This window comes from Piliocolobus tephrosceles, chromosome 8 (assembly GCF_002776525.5).
Source record: "Piliocolobus tephrosceles isolate RC106 chromosome 8, ASM277652v3, whole genome shotgun sequence".
In the NCBI taxonomy this organism is placed as follows: Eukaryota; Metazoa; Chordata; class Mammalia; order Primates; family Cercopithecidae; genus Piliocolobus; species Piliocolobus tephrosceles.
Window position 1 is genome coordinate 140,713,985 of NC_045441.1, and position 18,934 is coordinate 140,732,918.

The following is an 18,934-nucleotide window of genomic DNA, read 5'->3' on the forward strand; positions in this document are numbered from 1 at the left end:
TACTACTCATGAGGGAAACTGCCAGGGGTGGAGGTGGGAGAATTAGCTCAATTTTTGTGTAAACCTAAAACTGCTCTAAGTCTATTAATTTAAAAAAAGAGAAAACATTTAAAAATTAAGAGACAACAAACAATATACGTAATGGAATATACACTTACTAAGAGATCTTAGAAAGAATGAAATTAAAAGGACTGCTTCCTCTTGATTATATTTACACTTCACAAGATATTTACTGCTGTTATACCCAAATCCTTCTTCTGGGCATTAAAGTTACCTCTACGGTATTTACTCCATGATCTTACATATCTTGCGTTACCAGGTGATAGAACTAACCAATAGCCTTTTGAGGTGACTTTTTAAAACTTAGCTTTAGTTCATATTGGACTCTCAACTAATTACTTTTATCAAAATTAGCTTTTGTTTTTCTAATAAATTACCTATTTCAAGTTCACGATAAATTATGTTGTCTGCTGGTACTGAGACATACACATATGCACAAATTAAATGTAGTCTAATTTCAAAAACAAAAATCAAGTTGAAAACGAAAATTTCTTCTTGCCAAAAAGAGACCACCACCATATGCTTTGCCAGTATCTTACTATATTCTTATTTGTAATTTTCACTGACTATTAAGCTTACATTTATTTCACCATATCCCATTTCTGGTTTGTTTCTTCCCCTAGAAACACTACACATGAGAAGCAACAATCAGGTTGACATTAGCCTTATCAACATTGATTGTAACAGCCCTGATTAGAAAATGGAACAACATTTTAAAGTTATTGCAGAAAAATACCTTAGCCTTCAATTTTATATTCAAAACTATCGCTTAAATGTGAAGGTATAATAAAATTACTCTCTGGCTTAGAAGACATCAGAAATTTTGCCACACAACAGATCCAAAATGAAAATACTTTTAGAGAAGTACTTAAATTATTAAAGAATTAGAAAAGGTTGTATGAAGTAAGGGAGGTCAAATACCTCAGAGTAATTTATTGTTGACTTTTTCTAATACAAGGTCAAAGGAAATTTCTAGCTTTTGGTCTGGCTGTAGAAAGCTGCAAACAACATTGTGCCCAACCACACAACATAACTCAACCAGAGAATCTGCAAATTCACTTTTCTGAAGCCCATCAGAGGGCAGAAATCACAGGGCAACCAACTCACCATCAGATGAAAGACACTTCCATAAAGAAATGAGACAAAAGCACCTCTCAGGAAGAGGCCACTGAATACCACACAAGCAGGGTAGTAAGAATTCAGTAAAAGTTTTTAAGAAATTGCTAGAAGCCAAGTGTGAAACACAGTGAGACTATGTTAACACCTGTGACCACAGACAGCGGAATTCTAACCCACACAAAGGCTCCTCTCCATGCACCTCATTAGGTGCTCACACACAACCAAGAAAGGAAAACATAGATACAGCAACTCAGCCAGGAACAGTGGCTCACACTGTAACCCCAGTGCTTTGGGAGGTCAAGGCAGGAGGACTGCTTGACCCCAGGATTTTGAGACCAGCCTGGGCAGCATAGTGAGACCTTGTCTGTATTTATTCAAAAAAAAAAAAAAAAAAAAAAAGGCCGGGCAGAGTGGCTCACATCTGTAATCCCAGCACTTTGGGAGGCTGAGATGGGCGGATCACAGGTCAGGAGTTGAAGACCAGCCTGGCCAACACGGTGAAATCCCATCTCTACCAAAAATATAAAAATTAGTCGGGCGTGGTGGCAGGCGCCCATAATCCAAGCTACTCGGGAGGCTGAGGCAGGAGAATCGCTTGAACCCAGGAGGCAGAGGTTGCAATGAACTGAGAATCGTGCCACGGCACTCCAGCCTAGACGAAAGAGCAAGACTCCATCTCAAAAAATAATAATAATAAAGAAAGAAAACACATGTATACAGCAACTGAAAAACATTTTCTAAAATAGCATACAAAGTCTTACTAGCCATTACAATAATGTAAACCAAAACCACCAATTAAAAGGCAAAAATCACCAATTAAAAGACCATTTTTGAGAACAGATTAAAATTAGATTTAAAAATTGGTTGCGGCTGGGTGCAAATACAAAAAACTTAGCCAGGTATGGTGGTGCACGCCTGTAATCCCAGCTACTTGGGAGGCTGAGGAATTCCCATTGCTTGAACCAGGGAGGTGGAGGTTGCAGTGAGCCGAGATCACGCCACTGCCCTCCAGCCTGGGTGACAGAGCAAGACTCTGTCTCAAAAATAAAAAATAAAAAAAAAAAATAGGTGCAAAATATGTTGGAAGTATAAACACAAGAGACACATAAAACAAGGACAAAAATGTTGATGGGAAAGGACGTAAAAAGATACCAGGCAAACATAAATCAGAAGGAAGTCTGAGTGGCAATAATTTTATCAGACAAAATGAAAGTTAAGTCAAAAAGAAAACACAGCATTAGAGATGAAAACGATATCATACACTAACGAAATGATCAATAGCAGTATAATAGATATCCATCATAACTATATACTCAGACCAACAGGCCACAAAATGAATCTCTAATCTGAAAGAGACGGTTAAGCATCTCTAATCTGAAAATCCAAAATCTGAACTGCTCCAAAATTCAAAACTTTTTAAGCACCAACATGGTATCACAAGTAGAAAATTTCATACCTAAGTACTTAATATAAACTCTGTTTCAAGCATAAAATTACTTAAATATTCTATAAAATTACCTTCAGGCTATGTGTATAAGGCATATATGAAACATAAACGAATTTCATATTTATAAATGTCTCCCATCCCCAAAATAACTTACTATGTATGTGCAAATATTCCAAAATCCAAAAAAATCCAAAATCCAAAACATATCTGGTCCCATTTTGTTTTTTTTTTTTAGATGGAGTCTCACTCTGTCATCCAGGCTGGAGTGCAATGGTACGGTCTAGGTTCACTGTAACCTCCACCTCCTGGATTCAAGCAATTCTCCTGCCTCAGCCTCCCAAGTAGCAGGGACTACAGGCACACACCATAACATCTAACTAATTTTTGTATTTTTAGTAGAGACGGAGTTTTGCCATGGTGGCCAGGCTGGTCTCAAACTCCTGGCCTCAGGTGATCCACCTGCCTTGGCCACCTAAAGTGCTGGAGTTACAGGTATGAACCCACTGCGCCCGGCCTATCTCAAGCATGTTGGATAAGAGATACTCAACCTGTACTAACCAAACTCGAAGATTAAAAAAAAAAAGATCAACAACAGTGCAAGATTTTAATTATTTTTCTCAGAAAATACTATATCAAACTGATAAAAAAAATTAAGTATTGAACATCTTTACTGTTCATTATTTATTAATTACCTGAGCATAATAAATTAGTTTGAGATACTATATTCAGTTCTATCTACAACTAAAAGTTCACATTCTTTTCAAGTATATTAAAATATTTCCAGAGTGGATTACATAGTAGGCCATAAAAGAGTACATGATACATAGCAAGTGACCAATATCATGCAGGCAACATTCTCTGACAATAATGCAGTAAAACTAACAATGGATAACAAAATGGATAACTTAAAATTTTCCAGCCAGGTGCAGTGGCTCATGACTCTAATTCTGAAACTTTGGGAGGCTGAGGCAGGTGGATCACCTGAGGTCAGAAGTTTGAGACCAGCCTGACCAACATGGCAAAACACCATCTCTACGAAAAATGCAAAAATTAGCTGGGTGTGGTGGCGCACGCCTGTAGTCCCAGCTACTCGGGAGGCTGAGGCAGGAGAATTGCTTGAACCTAGGAGGCAGTGGGTCCAGTGAACCAAGATCCCACCACTGCATAGCCTGGGCAACAGAGCAAGACTCCCTTTCAAGAAAAAAAAATCCAAATATTTGGAAACTAGAAAAGATATTGTTTAAGAATCTTTCACTTAAAATGGAAATCCCAATATCTGAAATAAAATCATAATGAAAAACAATATAAAATTGATATAAAATATAAAATACTTAATATAAAAATTTCAATATATTACTGTAAGTCCTAGCAAGAGCAATATGATCAAGAGAAAGATATAAGGGATCCCAGCATGAAAGGAAGAAGTGAAACTGTCTTTATTTGCTGATGGCATGATCTTATATATGCAAAACCCTAAAGACTCCACCAAAACACTGTTAGAACTAATAAACAAATTTGATAAAGTAGCAGAATATAAATTAAATATAGAAAAATCAGCAGCATTTCTATATACTAATAGCAAACGATCCTAAAAGAAAATTAATACAATCCCATTTATAATAGCAACAAAAAAAATTAAATACTTAGGTGTAATTTCAACCAGGGAGGTAAAAGACCTGTATACTGAAAACTGTAAAACTCACAAAAGAAATTTAAGAAAACACAAAGAAATGGAAAGATATCCTATGTTCATGAACTGGAAGAATTAATACTGTGAAACTAACTGTCCATACTACCCAAAGTGATCTACAGATTCAATGCAATATCTATCAAAATTCCAATGTCAATTTTCACAGAAATAATTATCCTTAAATTCATATGGAAGCGCAGAAGACATCAAACAGCCAAAACCACCTTGAGCAAAAAGAACAATGATGGACACAGCACACTGTCTGATTTCAAAACATTAGAAAATGATTGTAACCAAGATAGTATGGTACTGGCATTTTAAAAAAAAAGAAAAAACACACACATCTGGACAGGCACGGTGGTTCACACTTGTAATCCCAGCACTTGTGTAGGCTAAGGCAGGCAGACTGCTTGAGCCCAGGAGTTTGAAATCAGCCTGGGCAACATGGTGAAATCCCATTTCTACTAAAAATACAAAAACAAGCCAGGGGTGATAGTGAACGCCTGTAGTCCCAGGTACTCAGGAGGCCCAGGTGGGTGGATGGCTTCAGCTCAGGAGGCAGAGGGTGCAGAGAGCCAAGATCACACCAGCGCACTCCCGCCTGGGCACAGACACCACCCTGGCTCAAAAACAAGACACATGGACCAATGGAACAGGAATGAACTCACGCATTTACACTCAGTTGATTTATAACAAAGATGCCAAGAAAACACGATGGGTAAAGAAATGACTCCTCAATAAATGGCACTGAGAAAACTGTATGTCCATATGCACAAGAATAATATCATACCCTTGTCTCACATAACACACAAAAATCAATTCAAAATAAAGTCTTTTTTTTTTTTTTTTGAGACGGAATCTGGCTCCGTCGCCCAGGCTGGAGTGCTGTGGCCGGATCTCAGCTCACTGCAAGCTCCGCCTCTCGGGTTTACGCCATTCTCCTGCCTCAGCCTCCCGAGTAGCTGGGACTACAGGCGCCCGCCACCTCGCTCAGCTAGTTTTTTGTATTTTTTAGTAGAGACGGGGTTTCACCGGGTTAGACAGGATAGTCTCGAACTCCTGACCTCGTGATCCGCCCGTCTCGGCCTCCCAAAGTGCTGGGATTACAGGCTTGAGCCACCACGCCCGGCCAAAAAAAATAAAATAAAATCTTAAGTTTAAGATGTCAAACTATAAAACTACTAGAATAAAACATAGGGAGAAAGTTCCGTGTGGGCAATAACTTTTTGAATATGACCCTGAAAGTATAGGCAACAAAAGCAGTAATAGACAAATGGGATGGCTAAACTACAAAGCTCTTTATGGCAAATGAAAATATTAACAAAGTAAAGAGACAACCCACGGAATGGGAGAAAATATTCAGTATCCAAATTATATATGGAACCCAACTAAACAGCAAGAAAACAACCTGATTAAAAAATGGGCAAAGGAGCTGAACAGACATTTCTCAAAAGAACACATACAAACGGCCAACAGGTACATGAGAAAATGCTCAGTATCACTACTTATTAGGGAAATGAAAATTAAAACAACAATGATATATCACCTACCACCTGTTCAAGTGGCTATTAATAAAAAGAGGAAAGGTAAGTATTACCAAGGATACAGAAAAAAATGGAAGTCCTGTACATTGTTGTGGGGGTGTCAACTAGTACAGCCATTATGGAAAATGGTAAAAAGTTTTCTCAAAAAACTAAAAATAGAATTACCATATAATCTAGTAATCACACTTCTGGGTATATATCCAAAGGAACTGAAATAAATGTCAAAAGGATATCTGCATGCCCACGTGTACTACAGCATTACTTATAATTGCCAGATATGGAATCAACCTAAGTATCCATCAATAGATGAATGGATAAAGAAAATATGGTATATATAAACAACGGAATACTATTCAGCCTTGAAAAGCGGGAGGATGGTGGCTCATGTCTATAATCAAAGCACTTCAGGAGGCCAAGGCTGGAGGACTGCTCATGCCCAGATATTCAAAACCAGCCTGGGCAACATAGTGAGACTCCATCTCTACATAAAATTTTAAAAATTAGCCTGGTGTGGTGAGCGCACACCTGTAGTCCCAGGAGGCTGTGGTGGGAGGATTGCTTGAGCCCAGGAATTTGAGATGCAATGAGTTGTGATCACGGCACTGTACTGCAGCCTGGGTGACAGAGTGACACCCTGTCAAAGAAAAAAAGAGAGAGACAGAGAGGAAGGAAGGAGGGAAGGAAGGAAGGAAGGAAGGAAGGAAGGAAGGAAGGAAGGAAGGCAGGAAGGCAGGGAGGGAGGGGGGAGGGGGGAGGGAAGGAAAAAAGAGAGGGAGGGAAGGGGGGGTAGAAAAAGAGGGGGAGGGGAAGGGAGGCAGGGAGGGGGGGAGAAGGGGAGGGAAGAGAAGAGGGGAGGGGAGGGATTAAGGAAAGAGGGAGGGACGGGGGAGAGGGGAGAGAGGGAAAGAAGGGGGGGGAGAGAGAGACAGAGGGAGAGAGAGGGAGAGAGAGGGAGGGAGGCAGAGGAAGGGAGGGAGGTAGGGAGAGAGAAGCGGGAGGGACCTGTCATTTGCAATAACTCAGAATAATCTAGAGAATATTGTGCTAAGTGAAATAAGCCAGGCACAGAAAGACAAATACTGCATGATCTCACTTATATGCAGAATCTAAAAAAGTTGAACTAATAGAACTAGCAGTAGAGTGATGGTAACCAGACACTCAGAGAAGGTAAGGCGGGAAGAAAGAAATGGTAAGTTGTTGGTCAAAGGACACGAAGGTTGAGATAGGAGGAATAGGTTTTGAGATATACTGCAGAGCAAGGTGATCTATACTTTAAAATAACTATTAGTTTGGTGCAAAGGATACAAAGGTGGAGACAGGAAGAACAGGTTTTGAGACATAATGCATAGCAGGGCGACCTATATTTTAAAATAACTATTAGTTTGGTGCAAAAGTGATTGCAGTTCTGCCATTAAAAGTAATGGCAAAAATCGCAATCACTTGTGCACCTACCTAAGAGTAAATGTCAAATGCCCCACCATAACAAATGAGAGGTAATCAAGGTAATGGATCTGTTAATTTACTTGATTCATTCCACTCTACATTCACGAATTGAAACATCATACTGTACTCATAAATGCAAAATTAGGATTTGCTAATCAAAAATAACATTAAAAAATAATAAATGTATCATGAATCATTTTAGATAAAATGTATACGTTCTGAGAAAAATATAACATGAGAAAACTGGTGCAAGATGAAACAGACAGCTGAATAGAAAAAAATCTGGAGGCCGGGCGCGGTGGCTCAAGCCTGTAATCCCAGCACTTTGGGAGGCCGAGACGGGCGGATCACGAGGTCAGGAGATCGAGACCATCCTGGCTAACACGGTGAAACCCCGTCTCTACTAAAAACTACAAAAGATTAGCTGGGTGAGGTGGCGGGCGGGCGCCTGTAGTCCCAGCTACTCGGGAGGCTGAGGCAGGAGAATGGCGTGAACCTGGGAGGCGGAGCTTGCAGTGAGCTGAGATCGCGCCACTGCACTCCAGCCTGGGCGGCAGAGCAAGACTCCGTCTCAAAAAAGAAAAGAAAAGAAAAAAAAAAAGAAAAAAATTTGGAAGTGGGGAGCAAATTTAGGGAATACATATTCAAAGAAAAAAACATCTTTGAATTGAACTGAGAGTGACTTCTGTTTCTGTAAGAAACCCCACAGACCCACGTAATTTTATGACAGTTACTTCAAACTTTCATGGAGTCAATACCTATCTTACAGATACTGTTCCGGAAAATATAAGAAAACTGAAAGGTGCCTCACGTACGAGGCTAGTGCAATTTTGTCTCCAAAACTAGGACATTACAATATTACAAAAATTCATATTGCTTAGGAAGATAAATATTAGCTAACTAAAATCCAACAGCATGTTTAAAAAATATGTCATAATCAAGTAATGTTTATCGCAAGTAATCAAGCAATGCTTACTATGTTCTACAGAAGTGTTTTTTTCTTATTGAATTGTTCTGCTTCATTTTTAAATACATATGGACATAAGTTCTTTGTCAGATATATGCTTTAGAAATATTTTTCCCTTTTCTGTCATTTATCTTTTTACTCTTGTTTTGGTATATTTCATGAAAAGTTTTAAATTTAAGTATAGTGGTATTAATCAATCCTTTTCTTTTTTTTTTTTTGTTTTTTTGTTTTTGTTTTTGAGACGCGGTTTCGCTCTTGTCGCCCAGGCTGGAGTGCAGTGGTGCGATCTTGGCTCACTGCAACGTCCACCTCCCATGTTCAAGCAATTCTCCTGCCTCAGACTCCCAAGTAGTTGGGATTACAGGCACCCGCCACCACGCCCAGCTAATTTTTGTATTTTTAGTAGAGATGGGGTTTCACCATGTTGGCCAGGCTGGTCTCAAACTCCTGACCTCAGGGATCCACCTGCCTTAGCCTCCCAAAGGGCTGGGATTATAGCATGTAATCCACCGCACCCGGCCTCTTTTCATGTGTTTTCTTTTTTTTTGAGACAGGGTCTCACTCTGTCACCCAGGCAGAAGTGCAGTGGCAGGATCACAGCTCACTGTAGCCTCAACCTCCTGGACTCAAGTGATCCTCCCACCTCAGCCTCCTGAGTAGCACCACCATGTCCTACTAATCTTTGTATTTTGTGTAGAGATGGGATTTTGCCATGCTCCAGACTGGTCTCGAACTCCTAGGCTCAAGCAATCCTCCTGCCTCAACCTCCCAAAGTGCTAGGATTACAGGCATGAGCCACTATGCCTGGCCAATCAACCCTTTTCTATAATTAGTGCTTTCCATTTGTTTTTTAAAAGTCTTTCCTTACCCCCAAAGCAATGAAGAAATTCTTCTACATTAACTTCTGTTACTAATTTGCTTCTCACATATGTCTATAACTGGAGTTGACATGAATAAATTAGGTCTACTTTCTTCTCTTTTTTTAAGTATATATAATTTTTCTCACACAACTGTTGAGAGACTTCCTTCCTCATTAATTTGTGATGCCCCTTTGTTATAAATAACTTGTTCATATTACTTATGTATCTGTATCTGGGTTCCCTATTCTGATTCACTGGTCTATTTGTCTATTTCTGTGGTAATACAGCACTAACTTAATTTACTAGCATGTTATGAAAAGTCTTGGTATCAAGTAAAGCAATCCTTCCTCTTCTTCATGGGTCCTTTGGTTTATCCTGTCTTTTGCATATTCACATAAATTAAAATCAGCTTGTAAAATTTACTGTAGAAATTTTTATTAGAAATTTCTTGAACCTACAGATAAATTGGGAAAGAATATCTTTAAAATACTGAATCCCCTAAAATGTGAATATTCTATTTCTATTATGTCTGTGTTCCTTAATCTTTTCAGAAAGTTTTATAGTTTTCTCTAGTAAAATAAAAGTCTTACATTTTTGCACATAATCCTAGTCACATATAATTTTATATTATTGGAAAATAATATGCTAAAAAATACCATTTAACTCTGTTCCTATATAAACACATGTGATTTTTGCATTTTGATTTTGTATCTAGCAATCTTGCTAAAATCCTATTAATTGTAATAGGATGATTACAGATTCATTTAGAACATTTTATATACTGCACCATTAAAATGCATTAAATTCCATCTGTACATCCTATTTTAAGGAAACTATGGGAGAGATAAAAATGAATAAATAAAGGTCAAAAGTGGTGGAGCTTGGAATAAACATCAGGTCTGTATTTATGGTACGCTGGCCTTCTCACAGTGTACATTCAGTCTGTCCTGTCAAATGAAAGTAACAGTGGTAGTGGTAGTATAGCCCAGGATAAATAAGTAACAATGGCATTGCTCATTAATCTACCTCAAGGTTATGTTTCCATGTGGTATGAGCATCAATCTACCTATATTTTTTAAGTAGATAGCCAATTATTGAGTAACCTATTCTTTTCCACTGATAGGCCACGATTATTATAAATGAAATTATCATATATTCATGAGTAGCTTTTAACTTTCATTCTTTGTACAAGTATTAGATGAGGACTAACAGTGACAGTGTGCTACTCACAGGGGACAAAAAGATAAGTCAGTCAGGCATACTCTGTCCTTAAGATCTGCAGAACCACCAAGCAAGGAAGTTAAGAACTACAATGGGTTCCTGAAGTAGGCCTAGAGGATACCAAGACACAGAATACTTTCAGAAGGCTCTCGGGCACCTGCTCTAAACTAGCAAATACTCTGCATTCTATACCTCTCAATTCCACATATGCATTACACCATTTCTAATTTCTACAGAAACCAGTAAAAATTAAAGTTTATGGTAGTATCAAACTACAAAAATTTAAGCAGAATTTTAAATATTTTTCAATCAACTAGAACTCATTATTCATTAAAAAAATATTTATACAGCACCTAATCTCTGTCAGGGACTACTAGGTGCAGGACACAGTGCAGTGAACAAAGCCCACCAGCAAAGTGCCTGCCTTCAGAATTCACATGACAGTCAAATGAACTGTTGGAAAATAATAAGTGCCACAAACAGAAAGGGGAACATCACACACAGGGGCCTGTCGTGGGGTGGGGGGAAGGGGGAGGGATAGCATTAGGAGATATACCTAATATAAATGACGAGTTGATGGGTGCAGCACACCAACATGGCACATGTATACATATGTAACAAACCTGCACGTTGTGCACATGTACCCTAGAACATGAAGTAAAAAAAAGAAAAGAGAAAAATATAGCAGGTTACTATGTAAAATATGGTGGGAGCTGCTGCTGTTTTCTTTTCCATCCTACTCCTTTATTTTGAAAATGTTCAAACCTCCCAAAAAATACTGGAGGAGGAGGAGAGGACTGCAGTATAATAAACACCAGTGTGTTCCTTACCTTGATTCACACTGTATGTTCTTTTTCCTGAGCTGACTGAGACTAAGCTAAATGTGGCCCTTCAGAGGAGGATAGTGTTATCAGCAAGGTGTCCTCTCTGGGAGGTAAACCAGGAGACAAGCAAAGCAAGCACCAAAGCTCTCAGACAGAAACCCCATCAGCACATGTAAAGGAGTGAGGCCAAGGTGGTGAGAGCACAGTAAGTGACAAATGACGTGAGAGAGACAGTCAGGAACAGATCACACCTTGTAGACATGGTAAGTACTTGAAATTATGAATATAATTTAAATATTTAACTTAAATATAATAGTCATGAAAGAGAGTGGATAGTGGGGACCTGATTATCATTATTAGAATAATTTTTGCAACTGTGCTATAAACAAATTGTACTGTGGAAAGGTAAAGAGAAGCAGAAAGACTGGTTAAAAGGCTACTACAACTTTCAAGGGATAACAGTGACTTCAACCAAAATGGTAGGCAAGTTAAGGCAGTAACAAGTTGCTTGGGTTATCAAGTTGAGCTATAAGGTATGAGAAAAGATGGAAATCAAGGATTAACTTCCAAAGTTTCTGGACTAAACAACTGAGTGAATACTGGCGTTATTTATTGAAATGAGGAAATCTTGGGGAGAAGCAGATTTGGGGCAGAGGTGGAGGCAGAATCAAGCACGGTATTGGACATGTTAAGGGTGAGGTGTCTAACACACTTCCAAATGGAGATGTCAAGCAGACAACTGGACATAAAGGTCTGGAGATCAGGTAAAGAAGAATAATGGAAATGAACACATGAGACTCTTAAGGGAATACACAGAGGTTACAGCTATCAGAATGAATGAGCTTTCTTTCCTAGGGGGTGAACAGAGACAAAAAGTAGACAAGATATCTGAGGATTTATCCTTAAGAATTCCAAAATTATAAACATGTAGAGTCTCCACAGCAACTAGCAAAAGACAAAATGAGGAGTGAGATGTCCCAAAAGCAAACGAAAGAAAATGCTTCAAGAAGATGAGAGAGGCCAGGTGCAGTGGTTCATGCTTGTAATTCCACCACTTAGGGAGGCTGAGACAAGACTGCTTTAGCCCAGGAGTTCCAGACCAACCTGGATAACATAAAGAGACCCAATCTCTACCAAAAAAAAAAAACTTAAAAATTAGTCAAGTATGGTGGCACACACCTGTAGTCCCAGCTACCTGGGAGGCTAAGGTGGGAGGATCACCCGAGCCTGGGAGGTTGAGGCTGCAGTGAGCTCTGATCACACCACTGCACTCCAGCCTGGGTAAGAGAGTAAGACCCTGCCTCAAAAAATAAAAAAAATAAAAATTAAAAAATAAAAAAAAAGAAAGGAAAGGAAGAGGAAAAGGTGGGGGGAGGGAAAGGAAGGGAGGAAGGAGGGAGAAGGGATGGAGAGGAAGGAGGGAAAGAAGGGAGGGAGGCCGGGCGCGGTGGCTCAAGCCTGTAATCCCAGCACTTTGGGAGGCCGAGACGGGCGGATCACGAGGTCAGGAGATCGAGACCATCCTGGCTAACACGGTGAAACCCCGTCTCTACTAAAAACTACAAAAAACTAGCCAGGCGAGGTGGCGGCGCCTGTAGTCCCAGCTACCTGGGAGGCTGAGGCAGGAGAATGGCGTGAACCCGGGAGGCGGAGCTTGCAGTGAGCCGAGATCCGGCCACAGCACTCTAGCCTGGGTGACAGAGCGAGACTCCGTCTCAAAAAAAAAAAAAAAAAAAGAAGGGAGGGAGGGAGAGAAGAACATGGGAGTACTAAACTGATGGATAATTTCATTATTTTATTCATGTTTTTCAAACAAGGTCTAAAAACTCTTAAGACTTCAAAGCTGAATTATAGAATGATAGATTACAGGCCCAATGTAGTGGCTCGTGCCTGTAATCCCAACACTTTGGGAGGCCAAGGCAGGCGGATCATGAAGTCAAGAGATCGAGACCATCCTGGCCAACATGGTGAAACCCTATCTCTACTAAAAATACAAAAATTAGCTGGGCATGGTGGTTATGCCTATAATCCCAGCTACTCGGGAGCCTGAGGCAGAAAAATCGCTTGAATCAGGGGGTCGGAGGTTGCAGGGAGCTGAGATGGCGCCACTGCACTCAGCTTGGTGACAGAGCAAGACTTCATCTAAAAAAAGGGGGGGGGGGGGGGGGGGGGGGGAAAGAAAGAAAGAAAAAACATATGTTATAATGTCCTGTGAGTCCTTTTTTAACGAATGGGGAGAAGGTAAGGAACAAAAGTATAAACTTAAGTTTATAGGTAAGTATCAAAAATTAATCATCATGCTAAATGCTCACATTTATGTCTTCTGCCAGGAATAGCACATTGGTAATATTCTGTACTGGCCTGAGGTGACCAGAGTAAAACCCTAGTGTGCTGCCATGTTCTACAATTGCCTAAGCCCACAGATGTACCCAACCCAATTACACACAGAGGCATCAGCTTCAAATTCAGCTACTAAATCATAAAAGTCCACCCAGATTTTCCTCCTAAACTCATACTCCTTGAATTTTCTCTATAGTCGATTCACTGTTTTATTCCTGTCACTAATATCCAATCCAGCTGCATTCATTCTCTAACCTGATTTTGGCTTCTACACCAACAGAGACCAGGGAGTTTGCCGATTCCTCAGACACAGATCGCTGAAGAGCTGGAATTAGCTGTTTGCTGTTATCCACTTCTGCTTCAGCATCCTCTTCTGCAGATTGTTCTTTGATTTCCGCTTAACAGTAAACAAGAGAAAACAAAGAGTCATTTTTGTATTTATATTAATCACTGGTGAATTTATCTATAAAGCATAGGTCATAATGTAAAAAGAAACAACAAATAACAATACTTCACTAATACAAGAAAGTTTATGCACATAATTAGTGGTATTGTGCATCTTTATTCTCTACTGCAAAATGATTATCAACATAATGTGAAGCATGGTACACTTTTACTTGCGCCCAAATTATAGCTGACTCAGAGAAGTTTCATCCTAGCAATAAATGTTAAGAATCTTGGCCAGGCATGATGGCTCATGCCTGTAATCCCTGCACCAATTTGAGAGGCCAAAGCAGGCAAATCCCTTGAGTTCAGGAGTTTGAGACTGGCCTGGGCAAGATGGTGAATCTCATCTCAACAAAAAATATAAAAATTAGCCAGGCAAGGTGGTGAGTGCTTCCAGTGTCAGCTACTCAGGAGGCAGAGATAGAAGGATATGCCTTGAACCTGGGAGGCAGAGGCTGCAGTGAGCCAGGATCATGCCACTGCACTCAGACCTGGGTGACAAAGCCAGACCCCATCTCAAAAATAGAATCTTATTTTGGCCAGGTGTGGTGGCTCACACATGTAATCCCAGCACCTTGGGAGGCTGAGGCAGGCGTATTGCTTGAGCCCAGTAGTTCAAGACAGCCTGGGAAACATGGTGACATCCCATCTCTACAAAAAATTAGCCAAGTATATAGTGGCACATGCCTGTAGTCCTAGCTACTCAGGTGGCTGAGATGGGAGAATCAATCAAGCCCCGACTGAGGCTACAGTGAGCTGTGTTGATACCACTGGACTCCAGTTTCGGCAACACATCCAGATCCTACCTCAAAAATAAAAATAGAGGCCGAGAAGGGCGGATCACGAGGTCAGGAGATCGAGACCATCCTGGCTAACCCGGTGAAACCCCGTCTCTACTAAAAAAAAAAAAAAATACAAAAAACTAGCCGGACGAGGTGGCGGAGCCTGTAGTCCCAACTTGGGAGGCTGAGGCAGGAGAATGGCGTAAACCCGGGAGGCGGAGCTTGCAGTGAGCTGAGATGGTGCCACTGCACTCCAGCCTGAGTGACAGAGCGAGACTCCGTCTCAAAATAAATAAATAAATAAATAAATAAATAAATAAATAAATAAATAAATAAACAAATAAATAAATAAAAATAAAATTTTTTTTCTTTTTTCTTTTTTTTTTTTTTGATGGAGTCTCGCTCTGTCAATCAGGCTGGAATGCAATGGCGCGATCTCAACTCACTGCCACCTCTGCCTCCCGGGATCAAGTGATTCTTCCGCCTCAGCCTCCCGAGTAGCTGGGATTACAGGCGCCCACCACCACACCTGGCTAATTTTTGTATTTTTAGTAGAGACTGGGTTTCACCACGTTGGCCAGGCTGGTCTTAAACTCCCGACCTCAGATGATCCACCCACTCAGCATCCCAAAGTGCTGGAATTATAGGCATGAGCTACTGTGCCCAGCCAAAAAAGAATCTTATTTTCAGGATTATAGCAATTGGTCTACAGAACAAATGTATTTCAAAGTGAGTCATTAAAAATCGTTTCACACTTTATATTATCATTAAAAGACTCATTATGTATCCTAATTATTAGTCATTCTAAAAGCTTAATATTCAAAAAGGACAAACCTTCACCTTACTGCCTGTTTCCATTCTCCTTGAGTCCAACCCCAAACACCTTAAATGTTCTTTCTCAGGAGGCAACCTAATAGCTGAGAGGATTTCCGTACACCACTAGCCCTAACATCATTCTTCTCGTTTAATAAAAATTATATGCCCACTCTGTCTATCATACTCTTATTACTAGAATGAAGGGACATTACACCTCCCCACCAGTGCTCATGACGCAGTTCTATGCTCTTGGCTGGCTCCTTCTTTTCTACCCTGAAATTTATTTAGACCTTTCTGCATCACTAACCCCAAACAAACAAAAAAATCTTAAAGTCCTTTCAAGCTCCTTTTCCATCTTTCCTTTTACCACCAAATTCATGAGATGGCACAATAAACTGACTGAACTCTACTACCTTCCCCTTCAACTATACCTTTCTAATTGTATCCAGCCTATTATAACAATTATTCTCAGCCGGGTGCAGTGGTTCACACCTGTAATCCTAGCACTTTGGGAGGCCAAGGTGGGCAGATCACCTGAGGTCTGGAGTTCGAGACCAGACTGACCAACATGGTGAAACCCTGTCTCTACTAAAAATATAAAATTAGCAGAGCATGGTGGCACATGCCTGTAATCCCAGCTACTCAGGAGGCTGAGGCAGGAGAATCGCTTGAAACTGGGAGGTGGATGTTGTGGTGAGCCGAGATCATGCCATTGCACTCCAGCCTGGGCAACAGGAACTAAACTCCATCTCAAAACACACACACACACAATTATTCTCATCAACACCACCAATCGATCAATGGCAAAAGCATTAACAATCCAGTCACCACTCACAAGCTTTCTTCAAACATCCTAAAAAAGCATTTCACACCAAGACCACTTCCTCCTTAGTGAAATGTTCTTCTATCTTTTATAAGCAGGGAGATATAATAGTCTAATATCTGTCTCTTCAGCTGATTTCCTTTAGACCTCTAAATATAGGTACAGCCGTCTATACATCCTTTATACACTCCTAGGTTGGTTGGTTGTTTCTGTTTTTGAGAAAAGGACTCGCTCTGTCGCCCACGCTGCAGTGAGGTAGTATGATCATTCACATTCCTGGGCTCAAGCAATCCTCCCGCCTCAGCCTCCCAAGCAGCTGGGACTACAGGCACATGTTACCACATTCTTTTTCATCTTTTTGTAGAAATGGGGGTCTCACTATGCTGCCCAGGCAAGTCTCAAACTCCTGGCCTCAAGTCATTCTCCTGCCTTGGCCTCCCAAAGTGCCAGGAATACAGGCATGAGCCACTGCGCCCAGCCTATAAGCTCCTCTTTGAAGAACTTAATTATTATTCACATTTCAACAGTTCCCTCTGGACTTAATGATTTGTAAATCAACATCTCTAGCACCAACTTGTCTCCTGAGTTCCACACCATATTTCAACTATACACTAGACATACTTAGCATCTTGAACACTAAATTTCACACAAAACTTGATTTCTTATCACTCAGATTAGCACTTCAATCTGACTTTCCTTTTTTTTTTTTTTTTTTTTTTGAGACGGAGTCTCGCTCTGTCACCCAGACTGGAGTGCAGTGGCCGGATCTCAGCTCATGGCAAGCTCCGCCTCCCGGGTTTACACCATTCTCCTGCCTCAGCATCCCAAGTAGCTGGGACTACAGGCGCCCGCCACCTCGCCCAGCTAGTTTTTTTGTATTTTTTTAGTAGAGACGGGGTTTCACCGTGTTAGCCAGGATGGTCTCCATCTCCTGACCTCGTGATCCGCCTGTCTCGGCCTCCCAAAGTGCGGGGATTACAGGCTTGAGCCACCGCGCCTGGCCTGACTTTCCTTTTTTTTAAAAAAAAAAAAAAAACTATCTTCTACAATCAAAATGAATTTTAGAAAAATATTGTGAAAAACGAACAATTTGTATAACTATGCTTGCGTAGTTAGAAAAAACTACAAATAACTGTAAGTCCTATCAAATCATAAAATTAATGATAACATGAAGCATCAAATAGATGGTTTTGGTTTTCATACTTAACATGTTTCTTTTCTTTTTTAAAAAATTCAAATAGAGCCGGGCGCGGTGGCTCAAGCCTGTAATCCCAGCACTTTGGGAGGCCGAGACGGGCGGATCACGAGGTCAGGAGATCGAGACCATCCTGCCTAACACAGTAAAACCCCGTCTCTACTAAAAACTACAAAAAACTAGCCAGGCGAGGTGGCGGCGCCTGTAGTCCCAGCTACCCAGGAGGCTGAGGCAGGAGAATGGTGTGAACCCGGGAGGTGGAGGAGCTTGCAGTGAGCTGAGATCCGGCCACAGCACTCCAGCCTGGGGGACAAAGGGAGACTCTGTCTCAAAAAAAAAAAAAAAAATTGAAATAGAAAAGCTGACCTTAAATTATTTATGCAGTCTACCAATCAAGGTGTCCTGTCTATCCCTAGAGACAAAATTGATAAAGTACCTAGAATTAAATTGATAAAGTACCTAGAATTAAATCTACAAATACAAGTCTGTACTCAAAAGGAATCATAAAATGAAAATTTACATTTCTATGTGACAAATGACCTCATGAACAAAATGAATGTGTCGCAGATGAGAGAAAATAAATACAATTTGAAACCCTCCCCCTAAAAAAGGTATTCAGATCAAGAATAGCTAAAGAACTCCAAAGATGAACAAGGCACATAAACCTGCAGAAAGCACACAAAGGACAAAAACCATACTCTTCATCTCCTATACTTTTCAAGTGTTAGCAGGGCACATAACTGCTCAGCTAGAGACTTTATTCCCCAACCCTCTCTGCAGCAAACCATGGCAAGTTCTTACAAAGAGAATATGACCAGACGCAACTGTGCAACTTCATCATCTAAAAGAAAGTGACCTGCTCTTAACTAAATTATAGTCCCCTTTCCTACGTACTGGAATAGACATGACAGCAACCCAGCTGCAATGCTGCCAATGAGGGGCAATGCTCCAGGTGATGGCAGAGAGACAAGATAGAAGAAACTTGGGTCAACAAACAATAATCTGGAGCAAAGACTCATCAACCTAAGCTCTCCATCCTCAGAAATACTACATGAGAGAAAGATCAATTTGTTTTATTTAAGCCACTGCTATATTTTGGGGTCTCTGTTACAGCAGCTTAACCCATGCCCTAATTAACACAGAGAACTGGTATTAAGAGCGAAGAACTGCCATAACAAAAACTTCAAGTGGCTTGGTGATCAGGCTGTGAGACACTGATAATGGAGTTTGAAAATCAACTGACCTTTTTTATGCTGTATTAAAATATTTAATACAGCTACAACCTATTTGGAATGCAGACTGTACCTACAGAGCCTGTAGCTCTAGGGAAAGCATCTGGAATGAGCCAAAGGGTAT

At 40.4% G+C, this 18,934-nt stretch overlaps 1 protein-coding gene across 7 annotated transcripts in view; it reads right to left on the bottom strand.

Moving 5' to 3' along the window:
• Window positions 1–18,934, bottom strand: part of KMT2C (lysine methyltransferase 2C) — a 230,332-nt gene that overhangs the window by 188,694 nt on the left and 22,704 nt on the right. For all 7 annotated transcript variants that reach the window (XM_026447023.1, XM_026447019.1, XM_026447024.1 and 4 more), the window contains exon 2: window positions 13,771–13,912. In XM_026447023.1, the coding sequence (XP_026302808.1) occupies window positions 13,771–13,912 (142 nt within the window). The remainder of the gene's footprint in view (window positions 1–13,770; window positions 13,913–18,934) is intronic.